The sequence below is a fragment of the Prionailurus bengalensis genome, chromosome D4 (assembly GCF_016509475.1).
Source record: "Prionailurus bengalensis isolate Pbe53 chromosome D4, Fcat_Pben_1.1_paternal_pri, whole genome shotgun sequence".
In the NCBI taxonomy this organism is placed as follows: Eukaryota; Metazoa; Chordata; class Mammalia; order Carnivora; family Felidae; genus Prionailurus; species Prionailurus bengalensis.
In genome coordinates this window covers 62737569-62760363 of record NC_057359.1, presented here as the reverse complement: position 1 = coordinate 62760363, position 22795 = coordinate 62737569, and the positions used below count along the sequence as shown (strand labels likewise).

Below are 22795 nucleotides of genomic sequence, written 5' to 3'. Positions count from 1 at the left end.
CACATGTGATCATGAAGCTTCTGCTTGAACATGTCCCTTTAAAACACATTCTATTGTAGGATAACTTTAATCTTTTTTTTTTTTCCCCTGAAACTTTCATCCCCAAACTTCTTCCTCAGGATGGTTCTTCTATTCTCTAAGTGACCTTTGAAGTGCCTTCCAACTCTGATATTTTAGGATTCTACGAAATGTGGAAATCTGGAATAAGGTTTCAGATAGTATTGAAAGGATCATAACTGTAGTTTTCATTTGTATGAGTGTGAATTTTACTAGAGTAAGTTTTCTTTCAGTGTAGGTATCCCCACAGTACCTCCAGCATTACTTTGTATACAGTAGACACTCACTAAGTCCTACAGCTTTATTAGACTATGAAATAAAGGAGTCATTTTTAATTCTGACAATTTAAGCTCTTGCTATACACTATTACCAGATACTACTTTTTTAAACAGCAGAAATAATTTATATATTTGTAAAATAAAATAAAAAACATACACAGGAGAATTTTAATGGCATAAAGTCTAGATTCCACTACAATTATTCTGTAAGCCTTCTCTTTGCCATGCACAATTCACTCCAGAGTTTTACAACCCAGCACCTTGAAAATTCCTTAGGAGCAAAAATTTGTAAGCAAGGGGTGGGAGAGTTACAAATACTCTGGTCCAACCCAAAATCACTTGTGTGGATGATCCCAAGGGGAAGGCACTTTGGTGCAATCTCAATTTAACAGGAGCTACATTTCTGCTTTGTTTGTCAACATAGCTTTAGTGAGACATAATTGTATGAAACAAAATGCCTAGGGCTAAAAGGGACAGAAGGGTTGGGTGTAATGGCTAAAGGCTTCTTTCTGGAGTAACGAAAATGTTCTAAAATGGACTGTGGTGATGAATGTACAACTCTGTACTACACTAAAAGCAACTGAATGGCACACTTTAAATGAGCAAATTGTACACTGTGTGAATTTTAACTCAATAAAGCTGTAAAAATCAGAAAATGACAGAAAACAAATGTCCTTTAAGGGGTACTTGAAACTTACCTCCTTCTCCAGATCCAGAGCCATTATCTAAGAAGAAAAACAAACAGTGAATAGAAATACTTTCGCTGGAAATGTCATCTTATCCAATAGTCAAATTTCTCATCAAAAATCAAACTGTAATAGCAATTCTCATTTTTTGATATCAAACCATTTATTCTTATGTACCTATTCCATGTTTTTCCCAAATGTTAATTCCCTGGACACACAATCATCTATAACTCATACATCTTTGTAGCATATTCAGGAAGTATCCAGGTGTGCTGCACCGAGTAAAGACAAATAAATACTGTAAAATAAGTGGCTATATAAAAATAATTTTAATTAACTCACTTAAAAGGTAAAAAAAGAAAAAAATTTAATTTTGTAAAAGCTTAAGAGGAATAATGAATAAGTTGCTTTTATTAGAAAGGGAGGAAAAGAGCTTTGGGTCTTGCTCCAAAAATCTTAATGAAATCTGTGGATAAAGGCCAAAAGCCAAAAGGTAAGAAAAAGCCTCAAGGCTTAAAAGAAAAGAACTTCTGAGCTGAGGTTTTCATATTACTGATGAAATTAGCTTCCTCTAGGAAACCTCACCAGAAGGACTCACACCAAGGTGTAGGTGGGACACTTGTTACTAGTGAAATTAAAAAGCCTCCCTCAAAGTTACCAGCAAAAAGTCGGCCTAAAATGTAATTAATATAAAATGTTTATTTTATAAATCCTAAAAAGGCCAACATATGATGCAGAGCATGTTGAAGAGAGGGTAGTGCTATAATATCATCAGCATGATGCAGTAAAAAAGCAGAGATGGCAAAAGAGCTTGACACACTTTATCCAGCACTTTCAGGGGTTGGGGGGGAGACACATCATCAGGAACCCGCTCCAGTTCTTCAAATGGTTCCCCAGAGTGGGAGATAACAGCGTTCACAATATTGTCCCTTTCCCTTTAATCTCCTTCAGACAATAATCAAATTCTCAAACATAGTGGAAATAGGAGGAACCGGAACAATACATGTTTTTTGTAATATCCACTGCAAAATCTTCAAGGGATTTTATAAAGTCTAAAACTGTGCTCGATTCTGATTAACCAACCACAAATAATTAGATCTGAGCACACAAAGGAAAAGAAAAAGAAAGAGTAGAAGAGCAGAAAAAAGACAAAGAAGGGAACTCAATTAAAAAATTGTTCTATGACCAAACTTTTTTTAGAAAAACACTCCTTTTTGGGGCGCCTGGGGGGCTCAGTCAGTTAAGCATCCGACTTCGGTTCAGGTCATGATCTTATGGTCCGTGAGTCAGAGACCCACATTAGGCTCTGTGCTGACAGCTCAGAACCTGGAGCCTGCTTCAGATTCTGTGTCTCCCTCTCTCTCTGCCCCTCCCCTGCTCATGCTCTGTCTCACTCTCAAAAATGAATAAATGTTAACAACAAAAAAATTCTTTTTTGACAAAATTAAAAAAAAAAGGAAAACACTCCTTTTTTCCTTCCATTCTACATACATTGACTGGGTACATATCATGTGGTAGGCAACATAGTAAATGGTAGGAATAAATTGAATAAGATAGCCCCAGTGCATGAGATGCTCTCAATCTGTTTTCAACCCGTGCTAAATTTTAATGAATATAATACCTCAAACTTTCCTTTAGTGTCCTTTAGAATTCTGAAATAGGAGCACCTGGGTGGCTCAGTCAGTTGAGCGTCCGACTTCGGCTCAGGTCCTAACCTGGTGGTACGTAAATTCAAGCTCTATATCGGGCTCACTGCTGTCAGCACAGAGTCCACCTTGGATCCTCTGTATCCCTCTCTCTGCCCCTCCCTGCTTGCACTCTCTCAAAAATAAATAAACAAACATTAAAAAATAAAATAAATAAAATAAAGTAAGATAAAAATTCTGAAATATTGTGACTACTCTGATAATGAGTTGAGTTCTTCTTGTAGATTGTATTTTCATTGTTCATATGCCTTTCCCCATCCACACAACTCCACCCAAACCCTGAGACTATAATATACCTCCCCAGATAGGGCATCCTGCCCTCCTGTTGAGAAGCAACTGATCCAGCTGAAGACAGATGTGTCAGATAAAGGAAATACAGTATGATATATACATAGAGATACGCACAAAGTGTGAAAAAAACTCTGTCAGGAGATGCCACAGGAGAAAAATTTCACAGAGGAAAAAAGGCTAAAGCTCTAAGTAAGCATTTTGCAAGTAAACAAAAGACTTATTTCTAGCAATGTCCCACCAAGCGTCTAACAAGATCAATATAGAACCTTACAGCTTAGCTTATTCAATCCTCACTTAACAATCCCAAGAGATGGTATCCACTTAACACTTTAAATAACTGGAGCTCAGAGTAACTAAGTGACTTGTCCAAGGTCATATGGTAAATAAGTAAACAAGAGCTGGAGGGGGGCGTCCTGGGTGGCTCAGTCAGTTAAGCATCTGACTTCAGCTCAGGTCATGATCTCCTAGTTTGTGAGTTCAAGCCCAACGTTGGGCTCTGAGTGACAGCTCAGAGCCGGGAGCTTGCTTCAGATTCTGTCTCTGTCTCTCTGTGTCCCTCCCCCGCCCATGCACATTCTCTCTCTTTCTCTCTCTCTCTCTCAAATATAAACATAAAAAAAATTTTTAATAAAAAATAAATAAGAGCTGGAGTTAAAATTAGGTCTTTCAACCCCAGTGCAGTGCTCTTTCCAATCTACCACCCTGATTCTAATGTTTACCATTCACTGCCTATCAAAGCACTTTGTGTCTTAAACACACGCTCCTCATAAGAGACACATAATTAATTTGGGATTGTAAAGAGCTCCATATTCTTTTTTACTTTTTTTTTTTTTTTACATTTTATTTATTTTTGAGAGAGAGAGAGAGAGAGAGAGACAGAGTGCAAGAGGGGGAGGAACAGAGAGTATGGGAGACACAGAATCCGAAGCAGGCTCCAGGCTCTGAGCTGTCAACACAGAGCTCGACATGGGGCTCAAACTCACAAACCGTTGGATCATGACCTGAGCCGAAGTCGGACACTTAACTGACTGAGCCACCCAGGTGCCCCTCTTTTTTAGTTTCTAAACCAAGTCTGTGAAACACAATGTACTTAGAGAAGTATACAAGAATCACAACAAATGATAGTCTATTGGCCTGAGAACATAATCGTTTCACGAAGCACATAATTATTTGATGTAGGGAAAAGAATTTGGTATTGTCCAAAGAAAGGCCTGGTCTTTGCCCACAGCTTTTTCGTATTTTCTTTTTAATTTTTTTAAATGTTTACTTATTTTTGAGAGAGAGACAGAGCGCAAGCCAGGGAGAGAGAGAAAGAGAGAGAGACACAGAATCCAAAGCTGAGCTGTCAGCACAGAGCCCCGAGAGCCATGAATGAGATCATGACCTGAGCCAAAGTCAGAGGCTTAACCGACTGAGCCACGCAGGCACCCCTGCCCTCAGCTCCTTTAAGGTAATCTACATCATACCTGCCAGAAGTGTCTCGTTTCAGGAGGGTGCTAACCACATCAGATGTTAGGGTAGGGCTGGCCACACTCTACAGCCTTAGGGTAGAGGGCTGGCCAACCACAAAGACCAGCCACCTAATTTAGAGTGGGGGCTTTCAATCATATGGTATTAGTGGACCTGGAGTTTGAGATCAACCACATGGACAATGGATCATTCATGCTTATGAAATGGAGCCCCAGTAAAAATTCTGGACACAGGCACTATAATACATAGGAAAATAAATAAATAAATAAATAAAGTATATCATATAGGAAGTGTCTACACCTATACTGCTAACCTTCATACGATAATTCTAATTACAACACTTCACTTGCATCCCTGTCCCCAAATACAAATGCAAGTAAGAAACTTACATTAGTGCCTTCCAAAATTAACTACTACTGATTCAGGAAGGAAAAGAGAAATAAATACAAAAAACCTGGGGGAAGATAGGTGACAAGGATTGGCAGACAGAATAGAGAAGATATAAAAAGAGACAAGCTTGGAAAGAGACACATCCTGGGATGCCACTAATGACTTTCTATAAATATTCTCCACCCCTTTCCCCTGCCATGAAAATAAAACCCAACAAAATGGATCCCATGTAATTTCCACCCCAAATCTCGTTCTAATATTCAAACCATAAGGCAAAAGACAGGCAAAGACCCCACGAAATTTCACCACCTGGGGTTAAAAAGCAACAACACAAGGGGTGCTTGGGTGGCTCAGTTGGTTAAGCATCTGACTTCGGCTCAGGTCATGATCTCACAGTTCATTAGTTTGAGCCCTGCATCAGGCTCTGTGCTGACAGTTCAGAGCCCGGAGCCTGCTTCAGATTCTGTGTCTCCCTCTCTCTCTCCCCCTCCCCTGCTCACATTATCTCTCTCTATCTCTATCTCTCTCTCTTGCAAAAATAAACAAACATTAAAAAACAAATTTAAAGCAATGACATGAAATGCAGACAAAAAAGAGCCCCTCCACTCCCCAAACAACTAATCCATAGAGCAGTTCTGGGAATACATCTTTGACTGGAAATTGCCTTTTAGAAACTATGATGGAATCATCTCTAACATTTATTCAGAAGAGTATCACACATACCAGAGTAGCATGGTCCTCTTGCTACTACTGTTATCTCTTTCTGGTGCTTACAAGCAGCCCTTCTGAGAAAGCATTCATTTTGATAAGTGTCCCCATTTGATCCACAGACAGGAATGTAATTTGTATGGCACTGCAAAAGAAACAAAAATAAACTTTCAAAACTAAGCAGGAATATTAATAGTTCACTTCATATTTATGAATGTAATACCATAGTACTGTGACATACTTCTACAGAATAGTTTGTTCTTTTGTTTGGTTTAAATAAAAGAGAGTTATAGCATTTTCTCACACCTTTTTTCACATTTATAATGAAAATAACTATCAACTATCCATAAAGATAAGAAAATCCCTGTGCTATCTAGTGCATTTGCTTGCTATAAAAATCCAATGAGGTAAGAGAGAAATTCTTGGCTATGTTTATAATAAGCTAATAAGCACTAATTATATAATGTCATTTTATTAAAATCAAAATTCATTTATTCAATATCACTGGAATGCAAAGTCCCAAGATAAATGCTATAGAAAACACAAAGAAATACATGATCTCTGGGTCTACCATCCACGTAACTATAGGCTAGCATCATTGCCATTTCTTCCACCTAATGCATCTACCTAATAAAGTTGTGAAGATTAAATAAGAGAAATCCATCTTTAGCATTTATATCTGGCCATGGTAAATTCTCAGTAAATATTAGCTGGTTTTGCTATGCTATCATCACTTCTGAGTCTTACGTAGTTGCCCACGGTCATAGCTAGTAAGTGGGAGACCCACAATTTCTCACAAGTGATGTATTCTAACCACTACACAGTTGAGTTATTCAGCAGGGTGTTACCATGTGTCATTTGGTGGTAGTGAACAGGGAGCTTAAAATCGTGCCTGAAATTCAACCTAACAAGCACATACCCAGGAGTGAGCATGAGATGGAAGGAGAAGACCTGCTGTTCTTTGGTCAGTCTGTTTCCAGGGGTCTCTCTTAGGAGCCTCTCATTATGCTCTAGGCAAATGAAAGGATTTGGCGATTTTAACAACATGCAACTTCTGACATGGGCACTGACTCTACCCTAAGGTCCGCCTCCTCCATACCGCCACACTTGCTGGGGGAAACAATTCTCCCTATACCTTCTATTTAGCTAGAAGAATGTAATTTGAAGTAGTTTAGAAAGGTGCGGAGTGTACAACTCTGAGCCACATCCATTCAAGCATGTATTGTGTGCCTATTATATGTCAAGAACTTTGCTGAATATAATAAGTAAGAAAATAGCAACAAGATTGTGATGGTCAATATTATGTGTCAACCTGACTAGGCCCCAGGGTGCCCAGATTAAACATTATCTCTGGATGCTCTCTGAGGGTGTTTCTGATTGAATTTCCGTTAGAATCAACTGACTAAGTGCCCTCCCCAATGTTGGTGGGATCATCCAATCGATCTGAGGGCCTGAATAGAACAAAAAAGTAGAGGAAAGGAGAACTGGGTCTCCCTGCCTGACTGCTGGATTTGGGACAAGGCTATTCTCCTGGTTTTCAGGACTTCAGTCTTAGACTGGGACTTACATCTTCATCTCCCCGGATTCTCAGGCCTTCAGACTTGGACTGGAACTACACTATCAGCTTTCCTGGACATCCAGCTTGCAGACAACAGATCACGAGACTTGTCAGCCTCCATAATCAAGCAAACCAATTCCTTAAAATATATCGTCCCCTCCCTTTTCCCCTCATTCTGTGTGTGTGTATTTCCTATTGGTTCTGTTTCTCTGGAGAACTCTAATACAAAGGTCTAATAAGAGGGCATGCAACACCTAGCAATAGCAGACACTGATAAATTCAGGAAAAAAAAAACACAGTCTGGAGTACTCCAGGGAGAAGGACAAAGAGGAAAAAAGAAAATAGGAGGAAAGTTGTAGGCACTCCTCTTTGGATATAATCCAAGTATTCATAGAAAGATGCAATACTGATCATTTTTCTTGGTACAAAATAAAAGTAGTTTTGTGTATATAATGTCACAAGATATAATAGCTCTTACTAGCAGACTGAAAAAAAACAATTTTAGACTTTATTTAAAATCCTGTTATTATCTGTTAAAATGTATTTAAATTATAAGCCAGAAATTATAATATGGTTAATAAACAATATTAACACTAAAAGCATGCTAAATCATAAGCAAGTTTTTTAAATTAATTGAAAGATACTGCTAAAGAAACCAGCAAATAAGTGTTTAATGGACATAGGAGGTGATTTTTCTTCAACTGGCAATCACCTAGGTCTAAATTGAACGGATTTATAAATTATAAGAAGGCAGAATAGTCAAAGGAAGGTTTGTTCAGCAGCAGGATCAAATCATGCTGTAAGCCCTGAGGCAGTTTGCTCCTACAGGGCAAGCAACTTGTCTTTAAACATCTTTATATCCTCAGCATCTGGCACCAAGCACAAAGCAAGCCTCGGATAAAGGCTTGGATAAATATCTAGTGATCTCAACTCCTAACTTTTATTTCTCTTTCTTGCTTTGCCACCAGGTAAGAATGCAAAGGATTCAGACAGATCATACAAGGATTTTCTAGCTGTCCAAATATGTGACAAAGGTCAAAGAGGCTATTTCTTTATAATCTTAAAGTTGCAAGGAAAGACTTTCAATTAATGAAAAGCAGAATCATAAAGACAAAAATAAAATAAATATGATACAAAAATTTAAACTTCTTTATATCACACACATATAATATATATATTAACATGAATTTAAATTAAAAATTATTTATATTAAAAATTATAAACAAAATGAAAATGACGCTAGAATAACTTCTTCAAAATTTTTGTACTCTCAATTAAAAAGGAACACTCTAAGGTAAATACTACTGAGTGGTTTAAAACTTAAAAGAGAAACTAAAATACCTACAATTGACTCTTAAACAACATGGGTGTTAGGGGTACCAATCCCCCGCACATCAAAAACCCATGCATAACTTTTGACACCCCCAAATCTTAGCTACTAATAACCTGCTATTGACAAGAAGCCTTACCAGTAACATAAACAATTAACACACATTTGGTATGTTACATGTATTATATATTGTACTTTTACAATGAAGTAGGCTAGAGAAAAGAAAATGCTATGAAAAAAATCACATAAAAGAGAAAATACATTTACAGGACTGTACTATAAAAAATCCATGTATAAGTGGACCCACACAGGTCAAGCCTGTGTTGTTCAAGGGTCAATCGCATATGCCTATAGAACGTACAATATTTCTAGAAGGAAATACAAGTAACAGATGTTGCCTTTAAGAAGAGCAATTGAGGGGCGCCTGGGTGGCTCAGTCGGTTGAGCATCCGACTTCGGCTCAGGTCATGATCTCACAGTCTGTGAGTTCAAGCCCTGCATCGGGCTCTGTGCTGATGGCTCAGAGCCTGGAGCCTGCTTCCGATTCTGTGTCTCCCTCTCTCTCTCTGCCCCTTCCCTGCTCATGCTCTGTCTCTCTCTGTCTCAAAAATAAATAAAAACATTAAAAAAAAAAAAAAAGAAGAGCAATTGGTAGTCTGGAGTGAAAGACATTTTTCATTGTATTATACATCTTTTTTTTTTAATTTTTTTTTTTAAGTTTATTTATTTTTGAGACAGAGAGAGACAGAGCATGAACGGGGGAGGGTCAGAGAAAGAGGGAGACACAGAATCAGAAGCAGCCTCCAGGCTCTGAGCCATCAGCCCAGAGTCCAACGCGGGGCTCGAACTCACGGACCGCGAGATCGTGACCTGAGCTGAAGTCAGACGTTTAACTGACTGAGCCACCCAGGCACCCCATATACATCTTCTTATATAATGTTCAAGTTGTTGTCAATCTTTCAATGTATGTAAATGGGCATACATTACTCTTTTAAAAAACATAAAAACAGTACCTATATCACAGGTTCTCATGGGAGTTTATGAGTTATAGAGGCTTTTATATATATGGATATATATATACACATGTGTATATATATATCCATATGTATATACACATTTAGAACTATTAATGGATAATGCTCAGCATAGTAAGCAATATATAAGTACTCAAATGGTATACTATATATAGAGTATGCATATGTCTTCACATATCAACACAAGGAGAAAAGAAAATACTCCAAAAAATGGGCAAAGAATATGAAATATGAATTCACAAAAAAATGGTCAATAAACACATGGCAAATTTTCAATTTCTCTAACAATCAAATGAAAATTAAAAAAAAATTTTTTTTTTTGGCCATACAGATTTACAATTTAAAAGGACTGAAGGGTGACTGGTGGCTCAGTTAGTTGAGAGTCCAACTCTTGGCTTTAGATCAGGTCATGATCTTGCAGTTCATGAGATCTGTACTTTCAGTGCAGAACCTGCTTGGAATTCCCTCTCTCCCTTTCTCTCTACTTCTCCTCTCATGATCACTCTCTCTCAAAATAAGTAAACAGTAAAATAAAAAAATGTTTTAAAGGATTGACAAAACCCATTACCAAGAGGCTAAGAGGAAACCAGCAGTCAAATGTACTGTTATTGATGAGAATGTTATCTGTACATAAGCATCCACCGGCTCAACAATTCCACATCAAGGAATTTAACCTAAAGAAATATAAGACAGCTGGAAGAGGGAACAGCTTCAGTCGTCCCAATACAGGAGTGGCTAAAACACCAGTAAGAAACCTCCAATCTTTGGGGCGCCTGGGTGGCGCAGTCGGTTAAGCGTCCGACTTCAGCCAGGTCACGATCTCACGGTCCGTGGGTTCGAGCCCCGCGTCGGGCTCTGGGCTGATGGCTCAGAGCCTGGAGCCTGTTTCCGATTCTGTGTCTCCCTCTCTCTCTGCCCCTCCCCCGTTCATGATCTGTCTCGCTCTGTCCCAAAAATAAATTAAAAACGTTGGAAAAAAAAAAAAAAAAAAAAAAAAGAAACCTCCAATCTTTCTGGCTCAATGAACCAAAGAATAGCGTTCAGGGCAATCAGAGCCACTAAAAAGAAACCCAGAAAGGAAAGAGTCAGAAGGGCCTTCCAGATTCTGTATATAAACTCAGATCAAATTTCTGGCTGATTCCCAAACCACTCATGAGGCAGATTCTAAGTAGCCCAGGCAAAGACTAAAAGAAATGAACTGATATTTGTGTTGCTTCCCACAACAGGGAAGAGAATGTGCAGTTTGAGTTCAGCCAACTTAATTGCTTCCAAGTGACAGTACTCTTCAGAGGAACATAACAAAATTCAAACACTCTAAAACATATCATTCACAATGTGTACAATAAATTCAAAATTACTCTAATACAAAGAAAAAGGAAAACACAATCCATTTTCAAATGAAAAGACAATCAACAGAGATCATCCCTGAGATGTCCCAGATGCTGAAATTAGCAAAGATTTTGAAGCAGCAATAGGATCTAAGCTAGAGGAAAATATGCTTGTGATGAATGAAAAGACAGGAAATCTCAGTCAAGAAATCAAAACTATAAATTCTAGAAATAAAATATCTGAAAATAAAAACTCACTGGATGTACTCAATGGAGAAGAGAAGAAAAGATTAGGGAATCTGAAGGCAGATCATAAAAAAATTATCTAAGGTGAAGAACAGAAAGAGGTAAAAGTTCATGAGGGCTTAGTAACACTATATACACCAATACCTTCTTTTAAGGAAAGAAGCCCACTTTAGTTGCTATCCCTTTCAAGAGTGTTTAGGGAGCAGGCAGGGAAGCCAAACATAACACATTGAAGAGAACATTCATTGCATGAGTTACCAGGTAGGTGCGGGCACAAGGTCAGCTAAACCACATCAAAGATAGCTACTGTGAATAAATAGTGCATTATAAAGTCCCTTTTGACTATGAAGGGTCTATGTAGCTGGACAATAGTATATCTCCCTCCCTACTCTTCCTTCAATAGTTTAAAGTTTTCAGAGATTTCATATGCAGCCTCTCTGATTTTGATTCTCATTACAGTATCATAAAAAAGGGTAGAAAACATAAAAAAGGGTAGAAAAAAGGTAGAAAACATCTCTTTTCAGATGGAACATCTAAGAACTTGCTGAGGTTATAGGGTTACTGGAAATACTGACTGTCTTATGCTTTTGTCTCTAATCTCTGTACCCTTTCCTTCCTTTAAAATCCAAAATGATGGGTCCAATTAGAATAAAATGATAAGTGAAAAAAATTCCAGTTTTGTCTTTGTTTCATCTCAAATCCTAAATCAGGGACCATCTTCTGAGCAACTTTTTGAAGCCAGATTATAATTTAATCCCAGCAAATAAAAAGAATTGAATGTAACAGCCTTTGCATTCCTTCTTTTTAGCTTTTTTTTAGACAACACAATCACAACCTAAAAGAGCATCTGAAAAGCAAAGATGTTAGTCTGAGGTTCCTCTGTCTAGTTTACCTCTAACCCTGACCTACCCTGAGGCACTGAGTCAGCCATGTTCTTTGGCATAAAGAGATGAGACAGTAGCAAATAAAAATGGAAGGGAAGAGCATAACATATAAAGAAGCTGAATCATTGGGGCGCCTGGGTGGCGCAGTCGGTTAAGCGTCCGACTTCGGCCAGGTCACGATCTCGCGGTCCTTGAGTTCGAGCCCCGCGTCGGGCTCTGGGCTGATGGCTCAGAGACTGGAGCCTGTTTCCGATTCTGTGTCTCCCTCTCTCTCTGCCCCTCCCCCGTTCATGCTCTGTCTCTCTCTGTCCCAAAAATAAATAAAAACGTTGAAAAAAAAATTAAAAAAAAAAAAAAAGAAGCTGAATCACTATATTGTACACCTGAAACTAACGTAACACTGTGGGTCAACTACACTCAAATTAAAAAAAAAAAAAATTTAATGGAAAGCAAAAAAACTAGAAAGAGAAGGAAAGGGGGAAAATTGCCAACGTTTTAAATAAGAAACTCATTTCTTTTCAGTGACAAGTAGAACTTACATTTGAATAGAACTTTTAATATTTTTTCAAAGCATCTTCATATCTATTATTGCCAGTCTGCCCTCTTAACTCAAAGAAAGAAGCAAAGAATGTACAAATAATAGTATTTCATCTGACAAAAAAAATCAGTGGGCTGGGAAGTCCAACTTCTTTATGGGATTCAAGATGCTTTAAGCTTTTTAATTTGAAAAATGTAGAATGATAAAATGTTAAAAATGTAAAATTCTTCAAAATAGGATTGGTTTCCTCACCTGAAACTGACATGCACATTTCAAACCATCTCCATCTTCTTTACAGACTCCTCCATATTTACATGACGATTCATCACAAACTCTTACATCAGACTCCCTCACATTTAATTCTGAAAAAGAGAAAAAAATGTTTCATATGTCTTTTTGTATCCAAATGTCCATATATAAAAGAAAAAAAAACCTTAAAATGTGTTCATCGTCTCATTCACAGTGTAACAAGGCATAACATACGAAAAGCAAGGACACAAAATGTTCAAAATTCCCCAAAGAGAACCTTGCATAATAATATGCCTAATAAGTAACCCAAACCAAAATAAAACTCAAAATTTCAGGATTTCACAGAATTCCCAAAGGTAAATCTCAGAATTTTTCTAGTTGGCTACCAACAGCTTAAGACAGTTTTCTTACCATTGTCTTAATATCTTAGATTATTTTTTAATAGGTTTTTAAAAACTAATCTCTACACCCAATGTGGGGCTTAAACTCATGACCCCCAGATCAAGAGTAGCATGCCCTAACGGCTAAGCCAGCCAGGCACTCCCTTAGATCATTTTTCTAGTGATTAAGTTACTTTTAAGGAGAATAAGAATAATTAGAAGAAATCTTAATTCTTTTGGTACCTAAATAAATTTCAGGTGAACATAATTCTTTCTAGACCAACTAATTTAATTAGAAAAGAATTCTAAAGTAAACCTGAATATCATACAATTGATATATATGGAGCATTTATGTGCACAGAATTAAAAAGACTAAAAATCTCACTCTTAAAATTTTTTAATGACTTAATTTCACTCTACCACAGGAAGTAGCTCCAATCAACAATACTAGCATTCTGTGGCCATTTTGCTCCTGCTCCAAGACCATCGGTCTTGCTCTGGAACTATCAAATTAAGCTACCTAGAATCATATGGAAGTAAGTAAAAACCACTATAATGCAATTTTTATATTCTATTAGGAATGAGACATATAACAACAAACAACAAACAATAAAATTATAGCAACAATAACAAATAATAAATAAATGATTATTTTGAAAACCCATTCCATTGTACAGGTAAAGAAAGAAGTCTGGGAGCAGGATGGCCTAAAGTAGCTTCTGACTCTGTCACTCAGTAACTGAGGGACCCTGGGAAGGGCACAAGGTCTCCTGAACCTCTAGATCATGATGAAGTCTTGGCAAACAGATCTCAGGGAGCATTTCTCCAGCATTCCCCCTTCCTCCATTGTTTTCTATTTCTAGATTTCAAAGCAGGACTCAGTGGACTCAGAGACACAGAGTCCAGTGTCTCTGTATCTAATGGCATCTGTCCTGGTGACATTTCATTGGATCTCTCTGCCCCGTTTGTTCTCACTGCTCTGCAATGGTGTCTTGGGTGTCCTACTCCTCAGAACTGACCCTCCAAGGAACTGGCAGTCAAGTACCTAAATACCCAAGGAGTCCACAGTACTTATCTGAATAACCACTCTCAACCAAGCACTGCACACTAGGTTAAGTATACATCTATGTAACTATAGGTTACAAAACTTTTTTCTTTTCCTTAAATGAAACTCACATGTTTAAAAAAGACATGAGCTGAAACTTAAAACAACAGGAAACTACTAGAGCTATTTTGTTGTTCTCACTGTTTCACAAACTATTTCAGGCACAGATGATCATCTTTTAACTCCTTTCACCTTGGCTATCTGGCTATGGAGGCTCTATGTTCTTGGTTCCCCTCATCTCCCAATTTTTGCTTACTAATCCTTCTCCTCCTTGATGACCTGCATTAGTACTTGAAACTCAATCCTAAGTGTGGGGCTTGCTTTTTTTCTATATACCCTCATTCCTACTGGGAATTTGCACAAGGTGCCGTTCCAAATACACTCTAATGTACATCTTGAAACCCAAGGAAGATTAACTAAATATTAATAAAGAACCGCTTTGGAGAAGAGGATAACAATGCATAATATTTTTGTTCAACTACAGGCTTAGTCAATTTTACGGGCCATAGAAATAAAAAGAATTGTACAATTTGAGAAATAAAATTGAGTGCATTTCTCCTCCTTTTCTTTGTAGCCTTAAGGTTTACACTGGGTTCCAATACAATCAGACATATAAAACAGGGATAAATTTTTTTGGGGGGGGGGATCAAGATCATGGTCTGAGTAGCTCTGACTTGCTACTTGGGCTTGAGAATCTTTGAGGTATGTTTTACTTATTGTATTTTAAAAGTACAATGGCAGTGGGGTGCCTGGGTGGCTCAGTGAGTTGAGCATCCAACTCTTGATTTCAGCTCAGGTCATGATCCCAGGGTTGTGGGATCCAGCCCCGCACCAGGTTCTACACTGAGCATGGAGCCTGCGTGAGATTCTCTTTCTCTTTTACTCTGCCCCTCTCCCCACCCACCCCACAAATAAATAAATAAAATTATACAATGGCCTTGAAATCTAGAACCTAAACAACCCCTGATACTAAGATGCACACATCTCTGGAGACTGAGGATTGTTCAAAGCATATATTTGTTTGGGCACCTGGGTGGCTCAGTCGGTTTAGTGCCAGACTTCGACTCAGGTCATGCTCTCACAGTTAGTGAGTTTGAGCCCCACGACCGGCTCTGTGCAGACAGCTGGAGCCTGGAGCCTGCTTCAGATTCTGTGTCTTCCTCTCTTTCTGCTCCTCCCCCTCTCATGCTCTGTCTCTTTCTCTCAAAAAAAATAAACATTAAAACAATTTTTTTTCAAAGCATCTATTTGCATGAAGGACTAAGAAACATTTTAGGACAATAATCATCCTTACTAAAGACAGGCAGAAAAGCTTGGTTCAATAAACAGAGCTTGAACAGGAGGAGTGGTCCTGTGCACAAGATGGTGTCTATCACTTGGACTACTCCCCCAGCCCAGCCCCAAGAACTCAACATAACAGAGGAGCTACAGTGAGAAACTAAATAGCAGCTTTCGCTGAAAGCTCTGAAACAACAAGGTATAAAGAGTTCTGCTTTGATGTCCACACAACAAGACAGAATAGCGGGGGAGAAAAAAGGCTGGGACACCTCAAAAGCCCCAGCATCAGCACCACACCTGGCAGGATGGCACAAAGCCAAGGAGATAATCAGGCGTAGAGATACACCTCTGATATCTAGGGGCAGCAAACATGGCAGGAGGAAAAAGATGTGCCATGTGGCAGTGGCCAGAATACATTAGTGAGCCCACATGAAACACCCTTTGGTGATTCCAAGAATAAACCTGGAGGGAGAGCAATCTGGGGAAGCTAGAGGTTCCACATTAATAGGTGAGGGCAAAAGTCATGAAATTCTGATTACACTGGCTATTAGTCATGTTTCATTTTATGCCTACCCTGTTATTAAATTCATGATATTTTTGTGTGTATTAATGCGTTAAATGTGATTTAGTTGATCAGGAAACAAGTATCTACTATATATCTATTACTATGCTAAGAAATTGGGGCACACAGAAAAATATTAACAGGGAGCCTGTGATCTTGCTAACATATGGAACAATTACTAATGCGTTCAATATAGTCTATAAGGAGAAAATGCTGTTGTACAGGCTATAATTGCTCTAGGAGTTTCAAGAAGTAGGAGATAAAGGGCTGCCTGACTGGCTCAGTCAGAAGAGCATCTAACTCTTGATATCGGGGTTTTGAGTTCAAGCCTCACATGGGGTATAGAGATCACTTAAATAAAAATATAAAAAATAAACTTCTACAAAAAGAAGTGGATAAAAATGGATTTGAGGCAGAGGATGCAGGGTCAAGGATGTCAAGACTTGCACTGACTTTGAAAAATTAGTAAGACTTTTTTGCTGATTATAAAACACAGGATTTAGGGGCGCCTGGGTGGCTCAGTCGGTTAGGCGTCCGACTTCGGCTCAGGTCACAATCTCGCGGTCCGTGAGTTCGAGCCCCACGTCGGGCTCTGTGCTGACTGCTCAGAGCCTGGAGCCTGTTTCAGATTCTGTGTCTCCCTTTCTCTCTGACCTTCCCCCATTCATGCTCTGTCTCTCTCTGCCTCAAAAATAAATAAACTTTAAAAAAAAAATTAAAAAAAAAAAAAACCACAGGATTAAAAAAAAAAAAAAAAACAGGGGTACCTGCGTGGCTCAGTCAGTTAAGCATCTGATTTCAGTTCAGGTCATGAGCTTGTGGTTCATGAGTTTGAGCCCCGCATTGGGCTCTGTGCTGACAGTGCAGAGCCTGCTTGGGATATTTTCTCTCTCTCTCTCTCTCTCCCCCCCTTTCTTTCTGTCCCTCCCCCACTAGTGTGTGCACTCTCTCTCTCTCTCAAGATAAATAAATAAACTTAAAAAAAAAACAATACAGGATCATTACACAGAATTTAGAAACAACTTTTAAAAATAAAGAATGTTTTCGGGGTGCCTAGGTGGCTCAGTCAATTGAGCATCTGACTTAGGCTCAGGTCATGATCTTGCAGTTTGTTGAGTTCGAGTCCCATGTCAGGCTCTGTGCTGACAGCTCGGAGCCTGGAGCCTCCTGCGGATTCTGTGTCTCCCTCTCTCTCTCTGCCCTTCCCCCACTTGCACTCTGTGTGTCTCTCTCTCCATCTCAAAAATAAACATTTAAAAAAAAATTTTTTTAATAAATAATGTTTTAATTGCCCACACCATACAATACTGAAAGAGAATGTTCTTATCTAGGAAAACAATATAAGTGAAAGTAGAGACACAAATAAATAAACCGTACACATAAATATGAATACCAGCGGTTCCCAAACCATGGTCCTTATGAAAACTGCTCTCTTAGATTACATTGTACCTTAAATATACATTTAATGTACATTAAAATCAAGTAAGAGTTTCATTTTCTCATTTGCAAGGGGAAAAAAGTCAATGGAAAGAATTTTCTCATTTTAAAAGTTTTTCACATATTTCTTAAACCTTCAATATCTGAGATTACTTCCTTGATAGTTGTCAACAAAACCAATGTTCCTCAAATAAAGAATATTAATAAACAAAACTCCAACAGTGTTTTATGAGACCACAAGCTCATGAATGTACATTTTAAGTTGTTTTGTTATCGTGGCAGTCACAGCTAATTGCCTACCCTGGATCTACTCTTACTTTGTAAAAGAACCCCAACTTTGTTCAAGGAAGCAAGATGCTCAGCTAAATAATCTGTATATCCCAGACCCCCTTGCAATGTACCATAGTTCCATATGTAAGCACTGTCCCTTCCTCCTTCATTCTTCCATTCTTTGTCCTGCCTGGAGAGTAAAACCCTTGCCTAAGATTGTAGCAGCCATCTTACATATATGATGACGAAAGCTACAAGCTAAAGATGGTAGACCAGAAGGACAGGAGCAAGAGTGTGGAAAGAGAGAATTATAAAATCACCACACCTCCCCTGGATTTCACCCATCCAGACTTACTGTCATAGGAAATAAACACATAAATAAATAAAGCCCTTATCATTTAAGCCACCATTGGTCAGGTCACTGATACATGTAGTAAAACATAATCCTGACATAATGACTGCATATAATTAAGATAGATATTTCTAAGCCAAAACCTTAAATAATTTGGTGGTACATTCCAGTCCACATGATAAAATTAATTTATCATGAACATGACTTCCTGCTATTCCAATTTCTATCACAAATTTGAGAACCAATGCCTTAGCTCAAACTCAGTACAGAAGGAATTCTATTTTGGGATCATCTTCTGAATGTTACTTCTTTTCAAGTATTCTGTACAATACCAGGCATCAAGAGGGCACTTTACTACCTGTCAATGATGATGATGATTACATAGCTGCCTTCCTGAACCCAAAATGGAAATTCAGCAAAATAGATGAGCCATTACTAAGGCCCTCAAAAATCAATTCTCCAAACAGAAATATTTTACACAAAGAAGCACTCAGAAAAGTGGCTCAAAACAAAAATATTTTGCTCTGGTTGCAAATGTGCCCATCACACAATTCTCTAAATGTAAAACTTCTCTCAGAAAAACAAAGAAACAAAAAGTCTGTCTCAATTTTCATTAAGATCTCAAAGCTGGGAAACCATAAACACTACAGAAAGGAACCCTAATCACTCTGAACCTGAGCAGCCAAAATCCCCAACTTTTGGCAGCGCTAACTAGGTTCAGGTTACAGTTCAAAATGGACCCCTTAGAGGGCACCTGGGTAGCTCAGTTGGTTGAGCATCCAACTTCAGCTTAGGTCATGATCTTGCGGTTTGTGAGTTCACACCCCGCATCGGGCTCTGTGCGAACAGCTCAGAGCCTGGAGCCTGCTTCAGATTCTGTGTCTCCCCCTCTCTCTGCCCCTCCCCTGCTCATGCTCTATCTCTCTCTGTCTCTCAAAAATAAATGTAAAAAAAAATTTTTTAATTAAAAAATGGACCCCCTTAGCCCTCCAGAATGATAGGACTTTTCTACCACCACTCCATTAAACAGAAGGGAATCTTATAAGATAGCTAACACCAATGGAGAGCCAAAAGTGAACAAACCTTGCAAAATGTTACAATAGAATTCAGGGCTTCTCAACCTCAGCACTACTGACATCTTGGGGAAGATAATTCTTTGATGCATGGGGCTATCCTGTTCACTGGAGGATGTTTAGCAACATTTCTGCCCTCTACCCACTAGATACCAGCAGGACTATCCCAGCTGTAACAACCAAAAATGTCTTCAGACATTATCAAATGTCCACTGGGAAGAAAATTACCATCCACTGAGAACCACTATCAAAGATGACCAAAGCCTTGATTAAAGGCTTTATGTTTCATTCTCTTCACTATAAAGAAAATTAAGTCAAATAAGCAGCAATCTCCAAGAGCTCTGCACATTACCATGGGTATTTTTTTTATATTAAATATATTGTCAAATTGGTTTCCATACAACATTCAGTGCTCATCCCAACAAGTGCCCTCCTCAGTGCCCATCACCCACTTTCCGCTCTCCCCCACTCCCACCAACCCTCAGTTTGTTCTCAGTACTTAACAGTCTCTTATGGTTTGCCTCCCTCCCTCTCTGTAACTTTTTTCCCCTTCCCCTCCCCCCATAGTCTTCTGTTATATTTCTCAGGATCTACATATGAGTGAAAACATATGGTTCTCTTTCTCTGCCTGACTTATTTCACTTAGCTGAATACCCTCCAGTTCCATCCACGCTGCTGCAAATGGCCAGATTTCATTCTTTCTCATTGACCATGGCTATTTTTCATTTTAATAGAGGGACCTAAATATATTGCCTCCAGGGACACCGGGTGGCTCAGTCAGTTTAGCGTCCAACTTTGGCTCAGGTCATGATATCATGATTCGTGGATTCAAGCCCTGCATCCAGCTCTATGCTGTCAATGCAAAGCCTGCTTCAGATCCTCTTATCCCACTCTCCCTTGGCCCCTCCCCTGCTGCATACACTCTCTCAAAAATAAATAAAACATTAATAAAATTAAAATTTAAAAAGTGATAAATGTATGTATATTTTTAGGTTCACATAAAATTCTACACACATTTATAAATCATTTTTGTGACTCCCATCTTAAATGACTTTTTTTTTAACTTTGATTTACTATTGAGAGACAGAGCATGAGAGGGGCAGAGAGAGAGGGAGACACAGAATCTGAAGCAGGCTCCAGGCTCTGAGCTGTCAGCACACAGCCCAACGCAGGGCTTGAACCCACGAACTGTGAGATCATGACCTGAGCTGAAGTCAGACACTTAACCAACTGGGCCACCCAGGCGCCCCTTAAATGACTTTCTTGATTAACCAACTAACTTACAAGAATCTTAAGGCACCAGGACAAGAGGATTCCTACTCTGTATAAAAATGTCCTGCCCTTAGCCATCCCACTGTGTCCTGTCTTGCTTCTTTTCTCTGAGCATTCTCATCTCACTTACACCACTTCAAGTCTTCAAACCTGCTTTTCCCCAACCTTATTAAAATCATCTCACCTGTCACTACCAGTCCTCAGAGCACTGCAGGGGGAACATCCTATAATGAATGCAAAGTACTCAACATGTGGGAATCTTTAGTTCATCTCCAGTTAATTTCTTATTGACTCCCTACAGGACATGTTGAAACTCTTTACCTTGTTCTTCTTAAGAATAACCTCATTTCAAGGGGTTTATACACAAGTCTATATGTTAACAGTGTTCGAGAAAACCTTCCCCCCCCCCTTTTTTTTTTAGAAAAACACACCAATCCAATCTGACTAGACATCCTGCTGGATGGTTTCACTCCCAAAACAAGGCAGGCATGTTCCTGACCCTGTATCCAACTGTTGATGAGAAAGTCTCTGACAAAGTCCACAATATCCACACTGAAAACAGCAGAAATATTTGAAATATTTAAATATTTAAAACACCCTACACCAGGAAGTAGTGTGGTACAGCCATGGAATATTATAGAGCTATTTAAAAGGCTGCATATATTATGTGGCACTATGGAAATATGCTTATAAATGTCAAGTGAAAAAGCAGAAGACAACACGTGGACCATAATTGTGTAAAAAACACATATAGGAAAACCCAGCCAGAAAAAAACAAAATGGTAAAGGTACTGTCTTTATACCAGTTGAGCAATAGATTATTTTCCCTTCTTTTTAAGTTTCTATATTGGTTATACTTAATAGGGGAAAAAACTCAATGTGATTCCAAACACAGCCCCAAAGAGAGGTTGCCTATATAATGGACAAAGCACTAGTTTATACGTTAACAAGGGCCAGGTTCACATGCTAGCTCTTCACCTCTTAGAATAATAACACCTTCTCTTTCCTAGATATTATAATGATAGATATGTACTAAAAAGCAACAATGCCTAGAACAAGTAGGTAAACAACAAAAAATGTTCTGTCTTTCTTTCTCCAGACCAATCTAAGGAACACCTTTAATGACACAAATCACTGAAAATACATTTCAGGGTAAAAATCAAACAGTAAGTTTAGTAAATGATGGCTTTTGTCCAAGCAAATAAGATGAATTAGGAATTAAACTCTCTTCAGCTTGTTTATTAAATTAACCATATTATATTAGTTATCCCCTATGATAAAGATATGAGGGAAAATAAACTAAGTATTTCATGATACAAATCCAAAAGTAGTTTACATTAATATTAAAAAGCACTAACGGTAGAGATGACTAAAACTTCTCTAAGCTATATTTAACAAAAAAAATTTTACATATGCCACCCAATTAATTGACTCTGATATTTTTCATCCCGTTCTACACACTACTGCCAAACTACCCTTTGTTAAGCACCACTTTGAAAGTGTCAATCCTCCACCCAACACCTAAAATCATTCCCTGCTGCCTCAATTCTAAATGCCTCTGCTTCTGGCAATGATGGGAAGGACTGTCTATTGCAGGATCAGAAAGAACAAAAAATCCAGATCTCAAGCTGGGTATTAGATACTCAGGGTCTTCCCAGCCCTACCCAGTACTAACCACAGATCCCAAACTGCAATACTCTCTCCTATTCCTTTTTCTGACTAGCTTGGCAAACTTGTGTGAGTTTTCCCTCTTGTGGATCTAAAAACTATTACATTGTAGTTATTAAAAAGAATGATGAAGAATCTCCCTATTTCCTGACATAACACAGTAAATTTTTCTTAAAGGCAGACTTTTTAAAATGTATGTCACAAACTAATTTATAATGCCTATATACAAAAATCTGAAAGGTATATACATGTAAATACAAGCCACAGTTATCACTTGGTGGAATTTGAACTTTCTTCTTTATTCTGTATTTTTCTGAATTGTCTGAGTTTCAGAATGAACTTGTATTACTTTTTAAATCAGACAAAAGACGGGCATCTGGGTGGCTCGGTTGGTTAAGCGTCCCTCTCTTGACCTCGGCTCAGGTCATGATCTCACTGTTGGTGAGTTTGAGCCTCACATCGGGCTCTGCACTGACAGCATGGAGCGACAGCGTGGAGCCTGCTTAGGATTCTCTGTCTCCTTTCTCTCTGCCCCTCCCCCACTCGTACTCATGTGTGCTTGAGCGCTCACTCTCTCTCTCTCAAAATAAACTTTAAAAAAATTAATCAGATAAAACAAATATGTGCATGTAAGACTCTTGAAAA

General features: G+C 38.5%; 1 protein-coding gene across 2 annotated transcripts in view; it reads right to left on the bottom strand.

Annotated features, from left to right (window-relative positions):
* Positions 1-22795, bottom strand: part of TMEFF1 (transmembrane protein with EGF like and two follistatin like domains 1) — an 81051-nt gene that overhangs the window by 46724 nt on the left and 11532 nt on the right. For both annotated transcript variants that reach the window (XM_043566994.1, XM_043566995.1), the window contains exons 2-4: positions 12757-12866; positions 5602-5731; positions 1034-1060 (exon numbers count right to left, since the gene is read on the bottom strand). In XM_043566994.1, the coding sequence (XP_043422929.1) occupies positions 1034-1060; positions 5602-5731; positions 12757-12866 (267 nt within the window). The remainder of the gene's footprint in view (positions 1-1033; positions 1061-5601; positions 5732-12756; positions 12867-22795) is intronic.